The sequence below is a fragment of the Eutrigla gurnardus genome, assembly GCF_963514095.1.
Source record: "Eutrigla gurnardus genome assembly, chromosome: 6".
Taxonomy (NCBI): Eukaryota; Metazoa; Chordata; class Actinopteri; order Perciformes; family Triglidae; genus Eutrigla; species Eutrigla gurnardus.
The window spans coordinates 13,745,477-13,767,399 of record NC_139920.1 but is presented as its reverse complement, the minus strand read 5'-3'; the positions used below and the strand labels follow the sequence as shown (position 1 = coordinate 13,767,399).

Here is a 21,923-nt window from a genome sequence, read left to right as displayed (position 1 = left end):
CTCCTGTCTTCATCGTTTGTCTTGTCTTTTTCTTCTCCTTCACATCTTTCTTCATCCCCCTCTTTCTTCTTTCTCTTGTTTTTCCTCTTCTTCTTGTCCTCCTCCTTGCTGTCTTCATTGTTCTCCTCCTCTTCCTCCTCCTCCTCCTCCTCCTCCTCCTCCTTATAATCTGTATCCTACAGGGCTAATGACTCAGGTCTGCTCACCCATAAAGAGACCCTCCCAGTCAGGTCTTTGGTGCTGGGTGACATCCAGCGACCGGAGTCAGAGGCTGCCTACAGGGTGGGACCCCTTCGTTGTCACGGAGACAGTAAGTCTATTTCAGTTGCTGGTTATCGTTTCACATGATGTTGGTGTCAATGTTGTGACTTGCAATTAATAGGTTTTATTCACTAGAGAGCCTGTTTTCATTCTCAACTCGTCAAGAATGGCAATTTTGAAAATTTTAGGCAGGGGATCTTTAGAGGTAGCAGGTTAAGAAAGTGTTTTTTTTATCTGATGTGAGATGTGTAACTGAACTGAACTAAAGAAATCCCAGTATCCTATCTTCCCGCTGCCATTTTGTTTCTTAATGATAAATAGGCTAATAGGCCAATTACACAAGCTAATTGGTAAACCAGCAGCTACAAATATAACTCCCTTCATGCACAGTTCCTAGAGGAAAGCTATATAATAAGATGAGAAAGTGATTAATTTCACCTTCTTTTAATTGCCTCTAATTTAAGCCTTCAGTTTAATGAGTAAATGAGTAAATAATTTATCACCATGTGCTATAAATCAACTTGAATGAGATAATATAGATGGAGCTATGACTTTGTTCGCAGTAATTAGCTGCAGTTGTTGACTACACGTTTCATTATAAAGCCATCATAGTTTCAGAGTGTTTTATTTCTATTTTTTATGTTAGAAAACAAAATATAAAGATGCACATGAAGAATGTAAGCACTTTTTCTTTCAGAGAACTTCTGGAACGCTGCATTTTTTGACAAGGAGACATCTTACCTTCACTTTCCCACCTTCCACGGAGAGCTGAACGCGGACATCTCCTTCCTGTTCAAAACAACGTCCTCCTCTGGGGTTTTCTTGGAAAATCTGGGCATCAAGGACTTCATCCGGATCGAACTCAGCTGTAAGTGAGACAATTATTCTGCCTCATTATCATATGTATGCTGGTTTCATTAAACTGGTATTGGGAAACTCCAAGAAAAGGAACAGCATCAACCAACAAGGTCATGATGATGTTAAAGTCCCCCAGCAGATAAAAAGTTTTGCTTGGTTACTTTTTCTACTAAAGAGTTTGACCCTAGAGAGCTATTTTTGCTTTCATCTGCTGAAGGGAAAACTTTCTTTAAGTATGATGTGTAAACTTGAACCACCAGAGGACAGACACTGAAGAGGGATACTTGGATGGATCAACATAATGTTAATGTTAAATAGGTTAATTGATGACTCTAAATTGGCCGTAGGTGTGAATGTGAGTGTGAATGGTTGTCTGTCTCTACATGTTGGCCCTGCGATGGACTGGTGTCCTGTCAAGGGTGAACCCTGCCTTCGCCCAATGACAGCTGGGATCGGCTCCAGCCCCCCCGCGACCCAGAATACAGGATAAGCGGTAGAAAATGGATGGATGGAACATGATGTTGACTTTGATGCATGAGTGTCAACTTGTTCACATCCTGATTTTTACTGACACAAAAAAAAATGTAATCTCAACAGAAACCATAATGTTTCACTACACTTAAAGTAACAAAGTACTTATTTTAACCATTATGATGATCTTTTCCTCAACCTAACCAATCCTGTGATATCCTACTGATAGTGGCCTGTATGTTCGGCCTATGTGTTGTTGCTGTATAGCACAATCATAAATGATTCTGTAGTACGACAGCGGGTGTTGAGATGACTCTGTATGTCATTATTACTGCTGTGACAGTAACAATGACTCTGTATGTCATTATTACTGCTGTGACAGTAACATGAGTGGTGCTGGGCCCGAGAGAAGCCTCTAAAGTTATAGCTCTGGATTTTCCTGTCAAACAGTTCCACAAACCCACAGTACAGAACAGCTTTACCTCCACAGTCAGCATCATCCAGGGATGATGACGATGTTGATGCACAGATGTCACCACTCTGCTGACTTCACCCCTAAAAGGTGGAGTTCATGCTGGCAGCGTTATGATGGGTGATGGAGTTCCCATTTGGCCTTCAGCTCACCTTTCTTAATGATAGGTTAAGTTCTTAACCTAATAGAGCTGTGAAGATGAATGACAACAGCATGCTAACCGACATCGGCTGGGAGTTTCAGTTCCACTCGGATGGCACACAATGTATACATTAAGGAGCAAAGGGCATCTGTGTCCACTAGATGACATATGGTACATGCTTGTGTCTCTACATTGCTTGCAGCTAAAAAAAAGTTGAATGTTAACATTCTGTGAGAAGTATCCAAAGTCAGTGTTGTACTGTACAGATTTCCATTTCATGCTACTTTCTCCTTGTACTTTTTACGCCACTACATCTACAGCCTTTTCTTTCTAAGGGTAATGTCATTAGTTCTGCAGGTAATTAGTCATAAATCAAATTATTTGACAAAATTATGTTTTTACCTGATGATGGCAATCGATCCAATTGTTGTTGAGATATCCAACGCAAACAATAAATGTCAACCTGCTGTAGACGCTGGAGGAAAAGTCGTTTTGTCCACACATTTGATAGCAATTTGTCCAATATTTGTTGAAATATTTCAGTCTGGGTCGACAGACCAACTGGCAGTGCTGTCACTAGAAAAATAAAATTGACCAGTAAATGCTGTAATTTTTTTCCATGCAACTGTATCCAAATTAATTATTAAGCAACATATAGCCAGACACACTTGTCATTCAGAGTGAGCCTACCAAATTAGCTCTGGATGTGGAAATGATTGCTAGATGAGACTTCAAAGAATGGAGATCTGAAGTAGAGAGAACTGTGGTGCTTGTGTGGTGACAGTGCAGAGCAACACTGAAGAAGGTGATGGCTACAAACACGGTTGATACCACATGACTGCATGATCTCTGACTGGTGCTGGCACACTCACACAGAGAACCTAACAGATGTATGTCTGAAACTACAGCCTTTTCTTTCCAGCCTTGGGCTGGTCTCTGAATCATCTCAGATCTGTGTCCAGCCGTCTGTCCATCCTGCCAGCAGATGGACCTGTGGGAGGAAGTCACTTCACACGTCTGCCAACATATGATGATGGATATGAACACCACTCGCTAATGGGTCCATTGAAAGATCGCACAGTCTGGGAAAACTGAGGAAAATGCTTTTACAACAATTTGACAAAAAAGACCCACATGCTTCATCTTAACTCTGGCACATTTTTACAACTGATATATAGTTAGAAAACTACATTTTTGTTTTAAGCAAATAATATTCTTAAAGTTATTTTTGTTAAGTTTGGTTAGATATTTTTTAATCAAAGAAGGAATATAATGCCTCGTACTCTTCCTACACACAGTTAATAATAAAAATTCAATAATTGACAGCAGGGTCGTCAGCCTTCTGCCGTACATTGTTTCTCATTGGTTGGATGAATGTCAAACATTTCCCTTAGATCGTCACAAAAAGTGAACACTTCTACATATTTTCTTAATTATCTTCGATGAGCAAATTATGACGCCGTATTAGGGCCACTGTGGGATTTTTTTTTAAAAATGTGACATTCATGAGAAGTTAGCTAGCATAAATGCTGGTTGTTAATAATAAAGTAGCAAATTTGCAACTTTTTTGTACGATACATGATCTAGCCCCCCTCTCTCGCCTTTGTTTCCTTTTGGCATATATTCACGTGTACATATAGTCAATATAATCAAGTTGCTTGGATCCGCTAACACCTGATGTTTGCCATTGCTAAGACAACAAGTGAAAGCTACTGCTAGCATTTACCCCAACTGCCCAAAAATAAACACCCATAAGATGACAATTTGGCCCATATAAAATTTACCACCAATAATCATCAACAGCCATCACCTTAAGGGCTTTAGCAAAGTGTTGTCACACGTTTTGATGTATTAATTAGAAAAATAAATGCGACATTCATGGGATTTTAGCTAGCATAAATGCCGGTTGTTAGCATCGTAATAAAGTAGCAAATTTGCAAAAAAAAATTCCTACAGTGGCCCTAATACGCCGAAGTAGCAAATGCATTTCTATCATTCATAAGTACATAAATAGAACCTGCTTAACATGCTACAGCTTTACACACACTCCCATGATAAATTGTTTAAAGTGTGTTTCTCTCTCTGCACAGAAGTAGCTGGGACGTGTTTGGAAGCAACATAAGGGATTTTAAATGTCTCACTCAGAAGACACAATTAGCTCTCAGGGAAAGTTTGTTAATCAGCCCGTTATAATTTGACGGGAATGAGTCATCGGAATGCTTCTTAAACAGACTATGCGTACTACCATCTCACTCATTTACGCATTTGTTTTTCACTCTTACATTATCTGATATAACTTCTCTGATCTTTACTCTCCTCTCTAGCTGACTCGGAGGTTGTCTTCTCTTTCGACGTGGGCAACGGGCCGCTGGAGGTCCGAGTGGAGACGAGTTTCCCGCTGAACGACAACCGGTGGCACAGCGTGCGAGCCGAGCGAAATGTGAAGGAAGCATCACTATGTGTTGACGAGTACCCTGCTGCCATGCAGGAGGCTCCTGCTGACGGACACATTCATCTGCAGCTCAACAGCCAATTATTCATAGGTGAGAGGCAAGAGAGTGTGTGTGTGTGTGTGTGTGTGTGTGTGTGTGTGTGTGTGTGTGTGTGTGTGTGTGTGTGTGTGTGTGTGTGTGTGTGTGTGTGTGTGTGTGTGTGTGTGTGTGTGTGTGTGTGTGTGTGTGTGTGTGTGTGTGTGTGCGTGTGTGTGTGTGTGTGTGCGTGTGTGTGTGTGTGTGTGTGTCGAAATGCCCAATTCAACATGAGAGAATTGAAAAGGCTTAGTTGTGTTAGGGGTGTTTGGGTTTTAGGTGAAAATGAGTCAGTTAGTTTAAGGTTTAGAACAGATTAAAATTAGGCATGAGGTGGATGAAGTTATTTATGGTGTTTGAACATTAATCTCATTAGTAGCTGAGTGCTGGGGATGAATGCTGTCATGTCTTTTACCAGGAGATTCGTCTTTTTGTCTCAACAACTTATCCTGAAGTAGGCAGCTATTCACAGAAATTACACCATGGTGGACTTTCTTAGATTTGTCGCTGTTTTTTTTTTATTATTTTTTTTTATTTTTACATTTCAAAATGCATTTCATAATTGAGAACAAAAATTCCACTTCTCCATTCCTCTCAACTTCATCAGTTTTAACTCTCGTCTTCACGTCATCTCCTCCGTGAACTTTGTGGAGTAGATGAAAATCCACTTTATCTTTGAGAAAATATCATGGACTTCTGTTCATTTGTAAACATGCATTCTGAAGAGAACATTAATCAACAAATAATGAAAGTGGAGGGATGCAGACAGACGGAGGTGGACATTGATTGGCTGGCTGCACTAAGCTAATGATGTTGTTTCCATGTTGTTCTCCTTGTATGGGTAGCACTGTCCTGGTTTCTGTTTACTGACGATGCAGAGGTATTCATGTGTTTGGATGGAAATTTGACGGGATTATGAAATAGCCCACTGTGGGATCAAGTGTTTGTGTTTGATTCACAGCAAAGCAACATGCAGCCAGGGGTCTCTTTGGACAGGGTGGTGCCCTATGCTCCAGAAATGGTCATTGTTAATCATGTTAGTAGCCTCCCTTTTGTGAAATCATAATTCACACTACTGCAAAGAGATCTCAATTGCTATGAATAGTGTGCCTCGTTTGTAATATCTAAAATTGCCTTGTATAACTTAGCAAGACAGGGTGTTCTCCATTTTAAATGAATGAACCATAATATTGCCTTGGGTGAATTTATATGACACAAAGTTATTCTGGTTCAACTTAATTTATTGCCATAGGAATTAATTCATTTCTTGTACACACTGTGATACACATTCTTGTGTGAGCTGAAGTTAAACTATTACTGATGTGAACAGATATGTGTTTATGTCCTCCTGCTTAAATATTTGTGCCGCATAAAAACATATAATTAATTTTTCAGGACAATGCACATTGATCAACATTTCTGGAAATGTTAGCCAGCAGGCTAATTTTCAACTGCAGTCCTTGGCCAGATACAATATGGAGGGGTGGTAGTTGCAAATCACATTACTGTAAAAATGAAAATAAAAGTAAGTTAATTCTAGCAAAGCAATTATATATTTATAATTAGAATCAGTGTTTTTGGTTTGTACATAAGGGCTCTTTGCTGTACTTGGGAAAGGTGTAATATTTCACTTTTAAAACAAGTACATTTTGTAATTGTAATTCTACTAATTCAAACAGGGACAGTGCACAATAAAACATATAGCCTTATATAAAACAAGGAGAGATGCATTGCACCAGGTTTTAGCAAACTTTCTATTTTCCACCTGTAGTCCCATGTTGTCATTTTGTTCTCACAGTATGCTAATGAAACACATAAACCCTTGTGCTTTTTAACCAACACCAAACCCATTTTAACACCACTGGGTGAGACTGAAAAGCTGCTTGAGTTGCTCGAGTGGGTTTTTGTTTTGACTCCTGTGGGACTTCTTTCTCTGGCAGTTCCTTTCCTTTGTTTCTCGACAAATAACAGGAACTCTTCTCTGTCAAAGGTTCTGTCCCTCACTCGTCTGTCATTGTTCTTTTAGCCAAAAGTCACAGCCAGTCTTTTCTATAAGCTCCACATTTGAGATTTGACTGGCTAAATCAACATTGAATATATGTTTTCTGTGCATGTTTTTCATTCAGCGTAATTAAAGATAACTTTATTGAGCCAACCAGAGTGCTTAATTAAATTTCCCACCCTTTGTGCTCTGGTCTTTGTTTTGTAAGCGGTGTTGCAGATGGAGACTAAAGCCTCACGGGGGTTAGAGATTCAGTGCAATGGAAAGCTGCTCTGGCTAGACATTTATAGCTTCCCCAGACTCTGTGAGAGTAATATCCTGCCAATTCCATGCAGCAAGACCAATAACAACTGTCATGTGTATAAAACAATATAAAATAATGTCATCAGCTTTGAACACTGGCAGAAATGTAATTTTGCGAAGTCTAAACTAAGAGTGAGGTTGCTCTATTAGCATGTTATTTCAGGTAATAGCAGGAAGAGTTTCTTCTTCTCATCTCTTAGTGGAAAGGATTAATTTCAGACACCAGATGGCTCATCAACCACACAGTAAGCCACTCTACAGCCAGCACAGTGATACAATCAATGTCTCAGTGACCAGTAGACATGGCCTTGTTGTGCTGCAGCGGTAACATGTGCCTGTCAATCATCATTAACTGCAGAGAAATCAAAATATATATTTAATATCATACAGAGAGCTAATGGAAGAAGCAGGTTCACAATTGACAGATGGTTCATCCAATCACCTGCCAAGTAGTAGTCCCTGCCCTTTTCTAAACTGTTGGCAGCTTCTGATGAAGTCCTGTGTGACAAAGCAAATCTAGCAATATTTTGCCACATATTTCCCCTCAATGAAAAATGATTTAAATTAATTTCAACATTTTATTTTTATTCAGAAATAATTTAAAGATATAAGGTATAATATGGTGATGTTATTGAACATATGGTTCGGGCAGGTTTTAATCTCTGGGTGCGCACTACTACCAGTTCATCAAAAGTACAATTTGTTGTAATTTGGCAGGAGGCACTGCATCCAGACAGAAAGGCTTTCTGGGCTGCATTCGCTCTCTGCAGCTCAATGGCGTCACTCTGGACCTGGAGGAGAGGGCAAAGATCACGCCGGGGGTCCGACCTGGATGCCTGGGCCACTGCAGCAGCTACGGCTCGCTCTGCCAGAACCACGGTCGCTGTGCGGAACAAGCTAATGGTTTCTCCTGTAACTGTGACCACTCAGCCTTCACTGGAGCCTTCTGTCATGAAGGTACATTCAAATACACATTGGAAAAAACTTGCCAGTAAATACACACATTCAAAATCTAGAGCCCCGATATCATTGATGTTCTGTGCCTGTACGTATTAATTGATGACACTTTAATGTAAATAAAATCATGTTTTTTAGCTCTTTCCAGTTTTACAATGTATTTATCTTTGAACTTACAAGTAATATGAACTTTCCTCACAGGAACAGATAAAATGATTTCAGATGTGAAAAGTTGATTTTTTTTTTAAAGTTGATTTGACATTTCAAGATCAAACACTTAGAGACAGATCAAATCATATTTGGCAGGTTGACACATATACCGGACAAAGAAACGTATAATAGATAGAAAATATATAATTTAAAGAATGAAAAACAGTCTATATTTACTTTTATTTCTCAACTTTATAATGTTTTTCTCATAACGTATCAGAATAATACAGTAATAGAGTACTGCCTGTTTGATTTAAACAGCAGCCTGGGCTGCTCTTTTTATTGCATTTTAGTTTGCCAGCAGTCTGTGCGTCTCATTTGGACCCTCTCCAAACAAAGAGGAAGAGATTTGTTCCCCAGTTAGATGTGGCAGTTACAGCCTATATAGGTTGAGCAGTTTCTTGAAATTTGTAAAAATACAATTTGATCTGACTCTCCATCCCTCATTGTATGTGTAACTATTGAGAAAGGTAACAGGTTGCTAAGCCCCACTCCTTTAGTTACTGTTGCTATGCCAAGCTTTTCTCACAGTTTGCAATAGTGGCTTGATATTGTGCTAAAACACTTGAGACTATAAGCGGCATATCCCAGGCAAAATGTTGTATCCTAAGTATGGATCACCAGATACATGAAGGAAACATGCAAATAAAGAAAAAGCAGTGTTCTTGTACAGCAGCACTACTTAGTTCTACCATCCATCCATCCAGTTATCCGGGGCTGGGTCGCGGGGGCACCAAGCTTAAGAAGATTTTACAGAGGCTCTTCTCTAGATGGGTTAGGCTATATCAGTGTTTTTTAAACTGGGGGGCCTATGATTTCCACTGTGTGGAAAATGCGGACGGAATCACGGAATTTCACAATGAATATTGAAACAAATGTAAAACACGGAATTTCGTTGAAGTTATAAAAAACAGAATTTCACAGAACATTATACGTGTTTGTCATTGCACCTAAGGCGGAAGAAAAGAAGAAAAAAAAACTTGTTGTTGAGAGTCTCTACTGTGTTTTAATGTAATTAACGTTGATAGTTATGTCGAAGACGTTTATTCTAACTTTTCTCTGAGTTTTGCCAACATAATAATGACTCCTGCAAGAATCCGTGTGATGAGCAGCTACAAACAGAATCTCACATCACAAACATTCAGAAATTAATTGATTCACAACTGAAAGTGAAACTTACATAACGGCGAGTGGATCAACAGATGCGCTGACTTTAGACAAGGTGAAACTCTTATGCCCCCTCCAACAGACCTGCAAGGGTAAACAATCGATTGGAGGATCCTTTACAAAATCCTGTAATACAATTTCCCAGGGAGGCCCAGCAATGTGATACCCCGATAATTGCGCCACACTCTCCCACCCCCTTTAATAAAAAAAATGGAACCACCACCCCAGTCTGTCACTCCACAGGCACCATCCCCAACCTCCACATAACAAGGTACAGACTTGTCAACGAAGACATTCCAACAACGTCCGGAGCGCTCAGCATCCCAGGGTGAATCTCATCCAATCCCTGGCGCCTTGCCACCAAGGAGCTTTTTGATGACCTTGCTGTACTCTGCCATGGATATGGGCGAGTCTTCAAACTCTGCCTCTTCAGTGGAGGATGTGTTGTTCAGGTTCAGGAGTTCGTCAGTGTTCTTTCCAATATACCCAGTCCGGGTCCGTAGTTCCCCTCCACTGCACAGCTTGAGAAAAGCCCAAGGAAAAGTCCTTTCAGAGTAGTTTTCCAGAAATTCCTTGAGGTCAACTAAATGTCTTGCTCCATAGCCTCCCCGAACTTCTCCCGCACCCTGGTCTTTGCTTCAGCAACTGCCACAGCTACAGCCCTTCTGGCCAAACAGTACTCCTCAGCTGTTTCGGGAAACCCTGACCAGCCATGCCCAAAAGGCCTCCTTCGCCAGCTTGACGGCATCCTTCATGCCAGCAGGTTCTTCAGTCGCAGTCACGACAGGCACCAATGAGTTTCTGACCACAACTCATACCAGCCACTTGCACAATGCAGGTGTTGAACATGGCCCACTCAGATTGTCCCCAACCTCCCCAAGATGCATGAAAATCTCTTCTCTTTATCCAGTCTATCTAGTCTCTTTATCTAACCAGCTGCCAGAAAATGCTTCATATCAAACTGAAAGCAGTATCGATCTTCTACGAGGGCGTATTAGGGCCAAGTATAAAAATACCAAAAAATTACGGACCCGGGGTAATATTTCAAGAAAAATGTCATAGATTTCTGAGATTAAAGTGGCAAATCTGCGAGAAAAAACTCGTAGATTTACGAGTTTAAAAAGTGGCAAAAGTACAAAAAAAACGTGCAGATTTACAAGTTTAAAAAGTGGCAAATTTACGAGAAAAAAGTCAGAAAGATAGTGTTTTGTTTTTTTCAAGCAACCTCAACACAACCACAGATGCCGATGTTAACAACCGGCATTTATGCTCGCTAAATTCCCATGAACGTCGCTTTTATCTTTCTAATTAATCCATCCCAACATGTGACAACACTTTGCTACGGTCCTTAGGGTGATGGCTGTTGATCGTTATTATTGGTTAATTTTATATGGGCCAAATTGTCATCTTATGGGTGTTTGTTGATCGGGTGGTTTGGCTAAGCTAGCGGTAGGTAATAGAGGAAGTAAACACGTAGCTTGACCCGGATGTTTTCCGTTGCTATGACAACAAGTGAAAGCTACCGCTAGCTTAGCCAATACACAGGATCAACAAACACCCATAAGATGACAATTTGGCCCATGTAAAATTAACCAACAATAACCATCAACAGCCATCACCCTAAGGACCTGAGCAAAGTGTTGTCACACGTTGGGATGGATTAATTAGAAAGATAGTAAATCTGCAAGTTTTTTCTCGTAGATTTGCCATTTTTTAAAGTCATAAATCTGCGAGCTTTTTCTTGTAGATTTGCCACTTTTTAAACTCGTAAATCTGCGAGTTTTTTCTCGTAAATTTGCCACTTTTTAAACTCGTAAATCTGCGAGTTTTTTCTCGTAAATTTGCCACTTTAATCTCATAAATCTGCGACATGTTTCTCGAAATATTACCCTGCTCTCCCGGGTACGTAATTTTTTTTTTTATAAACTTGGCCCTAATACGCCATCGTAATCTTCTTATGTTATAATGGAAAACTTAAATTCTGAAAAAGTTCAAGCCAGTTTAAGCCAAGAAGTGACAGAAGAGATTATTCAACGAATATAATTGGGTTGTAACAATGAAATGTAATAGCACCTTGGTAACTAATCATGCCGTATGTTGTGTGAGTTTTTGTTCAGGAAATACATATGTGGTTAACAACATTTTGTTATTACTGATGCAATAGAGAGGTATATGTCAGTCAGAGTAAATGCCATACAGTTCACTAATCAACCTTTTATCTTCCAGAGATTTCAGCCAGCTTTAAGTCATCAACATCCATTGCCTACAATCTCAAAGAGCCCTATGAAGTCAACAGGAACAGCAGCATTTTGCCTTCCTCCATCTACTCTGATATGACGCTGAGAGGAGAAAACATCTCCCTTAGCTTCAGGACAAACCAGTGTCCTGCTCTGCTGCTTTACGTCAACTCTTTCTATAGGGAGTACCTGGCCCTGCTCATCAACAAACATGGTGAGGACACTTGACATTCTTTTTTCTTTACTTTTGCTTTGACCTTTTGGTTTGAATTCTGTAACTGAGTGCTTATGTCCAAGTGTCCTCTCCTGGCACTCCATTTCTTTACCCCTGCTGCCTGCTTTTCCACATAGCCAGGCCAATCGCTATGCAGTGTCAGGTTCAAAGAAAACATTGATGCAGTTACTATTAAATGATAATTCTGCTTCCATCAGGGGGTCCTCCTTCCCTTGTTCTTGTGCTTATTCATTGTGTTAAAAACATCCTCACTTGCTTCACGGTAGAGCTTTATATAGCTCCAGTTAACAAGGAGAAATGCAAAGATTCCCGCAATAGGATTCATTGTTATCCAGTCTGTACGACTAGTAAATATGGCTGTTATTTTTTTACTAATGTGAAGTTGAGTTTAGGTGTTTGAAATGTCTTTTGTAATTTTTAGCACAATCCATCGTCATGATGGCAAACAGAAACCTTTGATAAATACATTAGTGGGATCCTTTAAGTGAAATTTAGTGGTTATCAATCATGTGTGTGATTTTGCTCAATAATTGTGAATTTGTCATAAAGTATATAATAGAATAAACCATTGTCGATTTTAAAGGTCACAGTGAAATCTGACAACATAAATATGAACTTTACCCAAATAACTGTATTTTGTATGTATTCATTCTGTATTTATTCCAGCAAAATGAGGATACAGTGTCTCTCTTTCTACCGACTATGATGCTATAATCCTAAAACTCTATGTATAGCCTTTCATCAGTATGAGATTATTCTGAAAATAAAGACTTAACAAAATAATAATAATTGAATAAAAAATAAATTAAAAGCCAAATTATTTAGGGGGGCTTGGGAGCAATTTAGGGTAGCTCCAGCCCCACTAAAAAAGGCCTAACAACGTCACTGGTCGTAATATATATATTTTTTTTTTTTCAAAATTATGCTGTTAATAGAAGTAAAAACATGTATTTTAGTGGATTTTGAATGGTTGGTCATCATCAGGTATCTGCACACTTGCTGAAGTATCTAATTAAATCCCATAGAGCTGTTTCTTTTGCATGTACCGCAAAGTCTTTTCTCATGTTTCCCTCTATTACTGCTGCAATAACAGGAGCCTCAGCTGCTCTTCACAAAGCAACTTTACTATCCAAGTCACACACCAAGCATCTGAAACACTCTTTGCCCTCTCCAAGATTGTTTTTATTATCAAGATAATATGGGAATGGCTCCCTATCAGTCCGTGAAAAAATTAACATAGTGAGTCATAATTAGAAAACATTTTTAGTATTAAGTGTTTGGATTTTTTAAAAAGGATTACTTCTATCATGTCTGCTCATCTGTAAAGTCTCCTATCATTGAAATTATTTCAGCAACGTGGAATTCATTAAAAAAAAACTGTTAAAAGGGGATGTGGGGGGTGGGGAGATTAATTTCATGTCATGGAGATCGAGATAAATCCTCAAAGTACGAAATGGTTTGTAGCTTCTAAGTTCAGCAGCGGGTATCTTGTAACATTAAGATTTCTGGATGAAATATTGAGCCCTGTTCCTTTTAAAGGAGTGTATGTCCTCTAGATGTTCAGATCCAGATTATGGTCATTTTTGAGGATTAATGTCTTAATTCATTATCAGAGATTGCTTAAAATATGTCCCGGGTCCTTAACTTTAGATATGTTTGTATCAAACAACACTGTAAAGATTATGTCAGATGTTTCTACATGATCATCATGGCATGGGCTTCCTTTTATTGTTGGTGGTCAGCATCACAGTGTATACCTCATATAGTTTGATATGAGTTGAGTTTCAGTATTGAGCAGCAGTTGTATTGGATCTCTCTTGTATCTCAGTGTATTTAGTAACCATATTGCCCCTTGGGGACAATAATCTGACATTAATAGAACATGCTCCTAAAATAAATTAAAAACAAGGCTTCATTACAAACAAATAAAACACTTTCAGAATTGTAACTTTGGAGTTCTGTACATGCTTAAATAGCAAGATTGAATTTTTGTTCTGTGTTTGCGAAGATGAGCTGGAATTAAGGTACAAGTTGCACAGCAGCAAAGATGTGGAGGTGATGGGGACCAGAGTCACAAATGTGGCTGATGGACATCTGCACACGGTGACCATCAGGAGACTGGCAGATACTGTCTCTGTTCAGGTACACACACAACAAATGATTTACACAGTGGCGCACAGATCACCACAAACACTGTGAACCAAACCTGAGGGAGAAATCTTTTGAAATTAATTTAAGATGCTCGATGTTCCTTTAAAAGTCTGTTGGACTGACATCCAAATAAATAAACCCACTGCTCACACTGCGCTAAACACCTGATAATGAAAGGTAGACTGCACAGGGACACTGCTGGGGCTCTTGCTTGTTGTCATATTATTCATTGCAACTGCTGACTGGTGCTTATTTTGTGAACCTGTGGTTCATTGTCCCACTACAAATGGTTCATGTATACATGAATTTACTCATCTAACTTATATTCCACCTGTTTATGTGTATTATCCCAAAATGGGATAATACTCAATAAATTGTGCAAAAGTACTTGAGAACCCTATAAGTGATTAACAATAATTTATACTACACTCTGGAATAAACAATGAAGGACCAATGCAGGTATTTAGATGAATAAGCATTAAATTCAGATCTTTGTTTCTTTCAGATTGACCAGAATACCAGAGAAGACTTCAACTTGACATCTGATGTCGAATTCAACAGCATTAAATCACTCATTCTGGGCAGAGTACAGGGTAAGTGAGCCTCCATTAGCACAATCATTGAGACTCATTTTAATAACGGCACTGAGATGTCTGGGTCCTATGCGACAAAACATTGTTCTTTAGCTTTATGCTGTCATGCTGAACCAGAGGAAACGCTGAACGGGCAACAGCTGTTTTATGAAGAAGTTGATATCCATATTCAAATGGTCACAAAGACAGCACTTTACCTTGGAAATGCAAAATAAGAACCTTAGAATTGACTAAAGGTGGAACCACCCACCAAAGTTGTTGTTAAGCTGCATTAAATGCATTTTAGAACTGTACCCGTAACGTATTTTTGCAAATGGCATTGTTTTTTCGCTAATGCAAAAGTTCAGAAAATACAGTATATGTCGGTGATCTTTTATCTGTATCATCGAAGCACCAGTCATACAGTCTTTTTGTCTGTCTCACTGAGCAGGGCTTCAGACAGCTGTAATGGTAATAACTTCAGAAAAGGTCCTTCACTTTGTATGGTAATGAGGAGAGATTGAAAAGAACAAATTACTTGGAAGATTGGAGTCAGCACCCTGCGCTATAGCATAACAACCAATAAGTCTCAGCTGCTGTGGGTGGGGTCAAATCTAAGGCAGGAAGTCAGACAGTAGAGTTCAGCCTCTCTCTCGCCTGACGGAATATTAAACGTTCACATCATTCCTGTCGTCCTCTACAGCTCTCATCCGTCTGTCCCAAGCTTCTCTTAAAGGGAATCAGGTGACTTAGTGGTTTTCTCTGTTGGATCTAATATGTACTTTTGGTTTGGAACCAATCAAAAAGTGTTACAAACATGTGGGGTTGGGTATCAAAACGGGTTTTCAATTCGAAACAATTTGAAATTTACATAATTAAATGTAATTAATATCTAAGAACCAGAGATTTGTTTAAAAAAGAAAAAAGAAAATCATTGCTAAAAACAATCCCCAGTGATGATACATGTTGGTTAGGGTTGCTGCATAATTCATTAACCAACCCTGAAGCTGGATTTACATGATGGTAGGAGTTATCTCATAAAAGAGTGTAGGTTTTAATTTTGTTGATCTTGACACTACAGCACTCCTGCTAAGCAAAATCTGTTACAGAAAATTGGCAGATTACCGAACTTCCTTAACATTAACAACAGTCAGTTCAAAATAGTAAAGGTTTTCCATACAAAAGAAACATTAGCGCCGAACGGTTGCAGCGCATGCCACATAACCACGGCATCACTGGTGTAATTGAATTGCATTTTTAATTATGTTTCTGTTCTGCAGTATCGCATACAATACAGACAAAATTGCACCCAAGATCTCAAATGTTACCTCCAAATATTAAACAAAGCTCCTTTACAAAACTTGATCTAATTATACATTCCCTCAGCATTTTTTTTACATGCCATTGTTTTTCTTTTTGATGAAGCAATGAAGGATGACGTAATATCTTGTCATCTCTATGTCCATCCATTCATGCATTCAATGATTTCCGAATCCACTTATGTTGAGGGACAACTGGCTATTTAGGGATGCAACATTTGACTAAAATATTTTGCTTTCAACATTCAACATTGTGTTTTCTTTTCTTTCTCAAATTATAGGACACAAATTGAAACCAGGACAATCTATGTTTTTATTACAAATGGCTCTACCCAAACCTACAAGAAACAAGTACAAATTGATGCTGGTGCTGTTTTTACATTCACATCCTTGAATTGTATTGTTGTTGTTGACCCAGACCATGTTGGTGTATGACCCAGCCTTCCCTCTGCTGAGCCAGAAGACTTGGGCAGTCATATCAGTATCAAAGTGGCAGCAGGATAGTTGATATAGTGTCACTCTCTGCCAGCGCTGTCATCGATCAGCCTAACTAATGGACCACGAAATAATGGAGAGACTGAGCTGCTCCCAAAGAGAGACTGGGGGATGATAAGGAGAGAAGGAGGGTGAAATAGTGATACAGAAAGAGGTAGAGGCAAAGGGCAACAGCTGGGAGGAGGTGGAGGGAGTTTGTGGATACAAGGCCAGTGCTCTTCAGTGTAGTGGTTGACTGCTCGTACAAGCATCCGAATAGACAGACTCTATTTAGCACTTCCCACACCAACTGCCAGTTTTCATTTTATTTTTTCAAAGACCTAATTTAAAGAGAAACTCTGCATTCTAGCATCTCATCTGCTTCTTTTAGTGGTTCAGGTCCTCATATTTGGTTTTACTTGTGACCAAATTCTTGCTTTATCACAAATATATGTTTTACTACTTAACATAGTTAGTTAGCTATTGCCTTGCTAAGGTCCTTAGGGTGATGGCTGTTACTGTCTATTGTTGGTTAATTTTAAATGGGCCAAATTGTCATCTTATGAATGTTTAATTATCGGGCAGTTGGGGTAAATGCTAGCGGTAGCTTTCCCTTGTTGTCATAGCAATGGCAAACATCCGGTCAAGTGACGTGATGCAACGTGTTTACTTCTTCTATGACCGCTATAATAAAGGAAATCTGCAACTTTAATTAAGTGGCAAATTTGCTAGTTTTAAGTAGCAAATGTATTTATTTTTTTATAAAGAATCTTGTGCCCCTCTCTTGTCTTGGTTTTCTTTTGATTCTTATTGATGAGTTTGATTATTTTCATTTTTGGTACATTAATAAAACTCATCCTGATAGTTGAGAAATTAAAGGAACTGATATGTTCCTACACCTGTTATGAGATAAATAATTCATAGTAAAATTGTTCCCCGCAGCTCAGAGGATCGTATTCAATTTCGTACTCAATCAAAGTTTGATCAGCTGATAAACAGTCAGGCCACTCTGCTGTGTCCCATTTATGTGGTGAAAAGTTGCTTCTCTCAAGTGATAACATGAGATTCATGGCAACGATGTGCTATGTAATGTCATGTAAAATATCTACTTCCATGAAGGTATTTGAAAACTTCTGGCTAAACATTTATTGGCCCTTGCTGTGGATACTCATGGTCCCCAGAGCATGAATCCTGATGTCTTGGTAACCACTTTCAGACTGAAACCTGCACTTGAACACAATAAATATAATAAGGTAAAGGGCAGATTAGCATGAATATTCCTGCTCCAAAAGGGATACATCATTTAGATTTTAATGACCCAATAGCTTTGCCCGAAGCACCACCATTACTAAGACTAAGACTATAAATGGAAATCTGTTGTGCAGTTTGTTTCATCCAGCCGTTTTCAAACTGTACAGCCAGGCAAGTATTGTTCAGGGGCCACATCTTCAGAAAGCCAAGGGTCAGTACAATGTACAGTGTAATTAACATTTCAGTTTAACTAGTGAAACTTTATATTATATGCTTATTACATGATTGTTCAATATAATCTCATCCCTACTCTTCATATTTGCTGCTTGGTCAGAAACCTCCAGTGTCATAATAATGCCACCAGGGGCAGCCATTTGCGTAATATCTTTATGCTGAAGTCACCATGGTTAAAATTGTAACTTGTGGTTAATGCTGTAAAATAGTGGCAGTTAGGAAACAAAGCGACTTGGTTAGGTGTAGAAAAAATATATTTTTTTTTCTTAAAACAATTATGCTTCTAACTATTAGGCTACATATATTATGATAACTTCACATAAAATAAGGTCTTCAGTGGGACAGGATTTAAGCCCAGGGCCAATATAAATGCAGATGCAGGTAGTGGTGCGACCTCTAGCTGCATGACAAAAGTTAGGAGGGATAGATAGAAGACAGAAGTTAGCGTGTTTGACTTTGAGGTGTTTTTAACGATGTAACAGCAACCGTGATCTTTTTAACCTTAAGGAGTTTCAGTTGCCGACCATTATAGCTTAATGGTGCTAAATTCGAAATTCAAAGCATTTGTAGCACAAAAGCAATATTTTGTGAAGATGATATGTTGAAGAAATGTGTATCCGAGCAGAGAATGAAGTCACTCTCCCTCTGTGTGTTGTATTTCGAGATTCACTGTGCATTGTTTGCATATATATATATATATCTGTGAAGGTTCTCAATCATCCAGGTCATGTTAATCTTTGAAAGCTCAATCGTAGGCAACTGGCCTAGCTTTAGGGTTTTTGAAGATGTTTCTCTTCCAAGAGGTTTCTTCAGTTCTAAATTACTTATGGGGACTTTAGGTATTCAACCTCCTGTAGGGTCATAATAAATTTACATAGCCAGCCGCTCATGCATTTTAGTGCATCTGAGTCATTCTGTTGTTTTCAGCTTCTTCCACTATCAGTGTTTTACTTGGCAAAATCATTTCAAGCAGGTTTATCACTGTTTAAAAGGGCATTAAAATGACATAAATGGATACAAGTTATCATCTCATCCGTGGCCTCGTCGAGATAAATGTTTATCAGCACTGCATCTCAAATGTGTAATTGGAACTTGCTGATAACAAATGTGTTCTTCTTACTCAGTCTCCCTCGCCTCTGTGTTTCTCTTTGTGTTCAGAGTCTGATGAGTTGGATGCAGAGCTGGCCAGCTTGGCCTCTCTGGGGTTCACCGGCTGTCTGTCTGGTGTTGGCTTTAACTCCATCAGTCCTCTGAAAGCTGCTCTGCTGCACCCTGACAGCCCTGTTATTGTCAGTGGCCCATTGGCTCAGTCAAGCTGTGGTTCCTCCTCTCCAGCCGATGATTACACCACAGGAACCACACACTCCTTATCAGGTACTCAGCCCTTATATCCCATATACTGTATATCATCAGGTACCCGGCCCTCTCCATTGCTGGTATTCCTTTAATAGTATTCTCAGGGCTGTTCATTAGACTTTTTATGGGCCCATTAACCATCCTCAGTAAGCAGACGGAGTGATGGCACTACGAGAGATGAGATTAGTCAGACAGACAACTGGACTGAAGTCCTTTAAGGCTGTTCTGAAGCTTTCAATGAGCACCGTCTGCAATGACTGATGGGTCCCACAGCAAATTTATCTGTCCCCATACACTCCTTTATCCCATAGTTCTTCCTTTTTGTTCTATTTCATGGGGGGTTTTTTCAACACATTTTCTGCTTTTTATTATATTTTCTTCTGTCTTTTTCTCGACAGACCAACCTGGTTTAGTGGATCCAGGTCAACCTTTAGTCAACGCCATCAGGAGTGACTCAGCTCTAATCGGAGGTAATGCAATCCATCTCAGCAGGCATAGGAACAATTCATTACCACATCCCGACAGTTGACTAAAAACTTCATGCAAGCAGGATGCAAGTGAGGAGTGAATCATTTTGATCTCAGAGGCTGAGGAGAAAAGAGGCGGTGAGGAGAAGTAATTGGTTGCCTGTTTAACGAGAAGAGTGTGGATCTGAATTCACACATGAAAACTTTGCCGACACCAAATCGGGCCAGGGTTGTAAAGTGGCGGGGCCAATGACAAAACCAATATTGTCCCCAAACTATACGCATTCAGTTATTGGTGCTGTTCTGCAATGTACAGACAGTATTACTGAATGCATTAATAAACACATGAAAGAGGACAGAAACAGTCTAGATCAATTAAACAGCGTCTAATCTGTGAAATGGAGTTAAAACCAGTTAGGGATTTAAGTAATATGCTGTCCTGAAATCATCAATCATCAGTCTAGTTGACATGTCATACCGTCAGTTCAAAGTTCTAGCCAGTTGGATTTCTTGTTAACTTAATGTTGCAAAGGGTTTTATGACACTTTCGGCTTGCTTTTGTCAAGAAATAGTTAAAGCAAATAACTTCCCCTTAACCCAGATTGTTTTTATGTGTGAACAGATAAAACAAGTAGACTATTAGTGAGTTTAGAAGTGTTGGTCTTTTTTAAACTAGCGAGCCAGGCTTGTTCAACCAGACTTAGTCATGTAGGCTTGTACCATACGTAAAGGTACCTTGTCAACAAATGAAAGTTATATTTACATTGATTGTTTCTCACCGAAATACAGCGTGTACCCTTGAGGTCCAACCAACATGCTGAATGTATAGCCTGCATCATAGGCCTTCTCTCATCGCCAAGTAGTTACAGTGAATGCCACTAACCCTAATGTCCCGGGTTCAATTCCAGAGATTTGAGACCTTTGTTGCATTGTGAATCGAAACATCTGTTTTTGTGTTTAGGGGTGATTGCGGTGGGGATCTTTGTCACCGTGTCTGCGTTGGCAATAATGGCCAGATTCATCTGTGGCAGGAAAGAGACGTATCGAAACCAGGAAGTCAAAGCAGTGCAGCCTGAAGACGGACATGAGTTCCCCTTCAGCAGCCAGGCAGACTCTCAGAGCGCTCGCAATGAAAACCAAAAGGAGCATTTCATTTAGCAGGATACCCATCCTCCCACTGACCCAGCAGGACACATCCGTTTGATTCACCAAGAGCTCAGTGCTTTACGAGACACACTCCCCTGATCCTCCGGGACCAGTGGATCAATAAGATGTGAAATCATAACCAGAACAATTTACAACATTTTTATTTTGTTTGTGCTGGCATTTTGAGAATGTAAATATTGAAAATTGTAAATGGTAATTTGTGTGCTTATAACTTATTTCTCTGCCATAATGAAAATAATTTATCAAAAAAGAAAATGTGCAGAATTTATGTGTTGGTCAAAACACAACATTGCTCCAGTTAAACTAAACTTTTGGACTTTGTGTTAATTTATTAAAGGCACTTTTTCTATGAGAATGATGAACTTTCTGTGCAATTTGAGATGTCAGAAGAACATACGGGAAGAATGAGGATGGACAGATGTGTTTCAAATCCCTATAAGAGCTCAGCCAAAACACTCTAAGTTGAGTCCATCTGTTATAAGTGAACATTATTTCAACACCTGCTGTATATAAGAATACAAAATCAAAGTCACTTTCTTCAATTTATCGCTCACAATTTGAGTTGTGAGTTAGTCAGAAGGCTTTTATGTTACCAGCATTCCTTTTTCTTTATATCATGAGAAAAATAAAAGCTTTACAATAGACGAGGTCTTTTTTTTTTACTTTTACTTCTTGCCTGAACCTCCTGCAGTGAGCAGACAACACCATAAATCTCAAAGTCATTTAAAAAACGAAGATTGTAGCAGCACGGACTATATAACACTGACTGTCTGTCACCTCCTTCGCTCTGCCGGCAATTAATGCATTTTTTCAGAGGCGCTAGTTTGATAATAAGAATAATAAAAACAGAACAGGAAGAGTACTAAGATAATATTAGGAATTAGTTGAAGAAGAACTGACAACAAGATATAGATAATGCAATTAAAACCTGCCATTTAAATGTTAACCCTGGATATTTGTAATTCCTTTCTTTTCAATACTTAGGATACAATAGGATTTTTTCCACTCAGTTTTTTCCATGCTCAATGATTTTACCACATTTCTGCTGAGATGAAGTATTTGTTATTTTTTCTCCCACACAGCTGTCTT

The 21,923-nt window shown here is 39.1% G+C and overlaps 1 protein-coding gene across 1 annotated transcript in view; it reads left to right on the top strand.

Moving 5' to 3' along the window:
• The window catches only part of LOC311014292 (contactin-associated protein-like 4), a 77,284-nt gene extending 55,845 nt beyond the window's left edge, over nt 1-21,439 (top strand). Inside the window, exons 15-24 of the mRNA XM_084010828.1 lie at nt 183-310; nt 959-1,129; nt 4,529-4,747; nt 7,755-7,994; nt 11,598-11,822; nt 13,852-13,985; nt 14,500-14,587; nt 19,003-19,218; nt 19,599-19,670; nt 20,629-21,439. Of these exons, the coding sequence (XP_083866954.1) occupies nt 183-310; nt 959-1,129; nt 4,529-4,747; nt 7,755-7,994; nt 11,598-11,822; nt 13,852-13,985; nt 14,500-14,587; nt 19,003-19,218; nt 19,599-19,670; nt 20,629-20,825 (1,690 nt within the window). The 3' untranslated portion in view covers nt 20,826-21,439. The remainder of the gene's footprint in view (nt 1-182; nt 311-958; nt 1,130-4,528; nt 4,748-7,754; nt 7,995-11,597; nt 11,823-13,851; nt 13,986-14,499; nt 14,588-19,002; nt 19,219-19,598; nt 19,671-20,628) is intronic.
• Nucleotides 21,440-21,923: the final 484 nt, after the last annotated feature.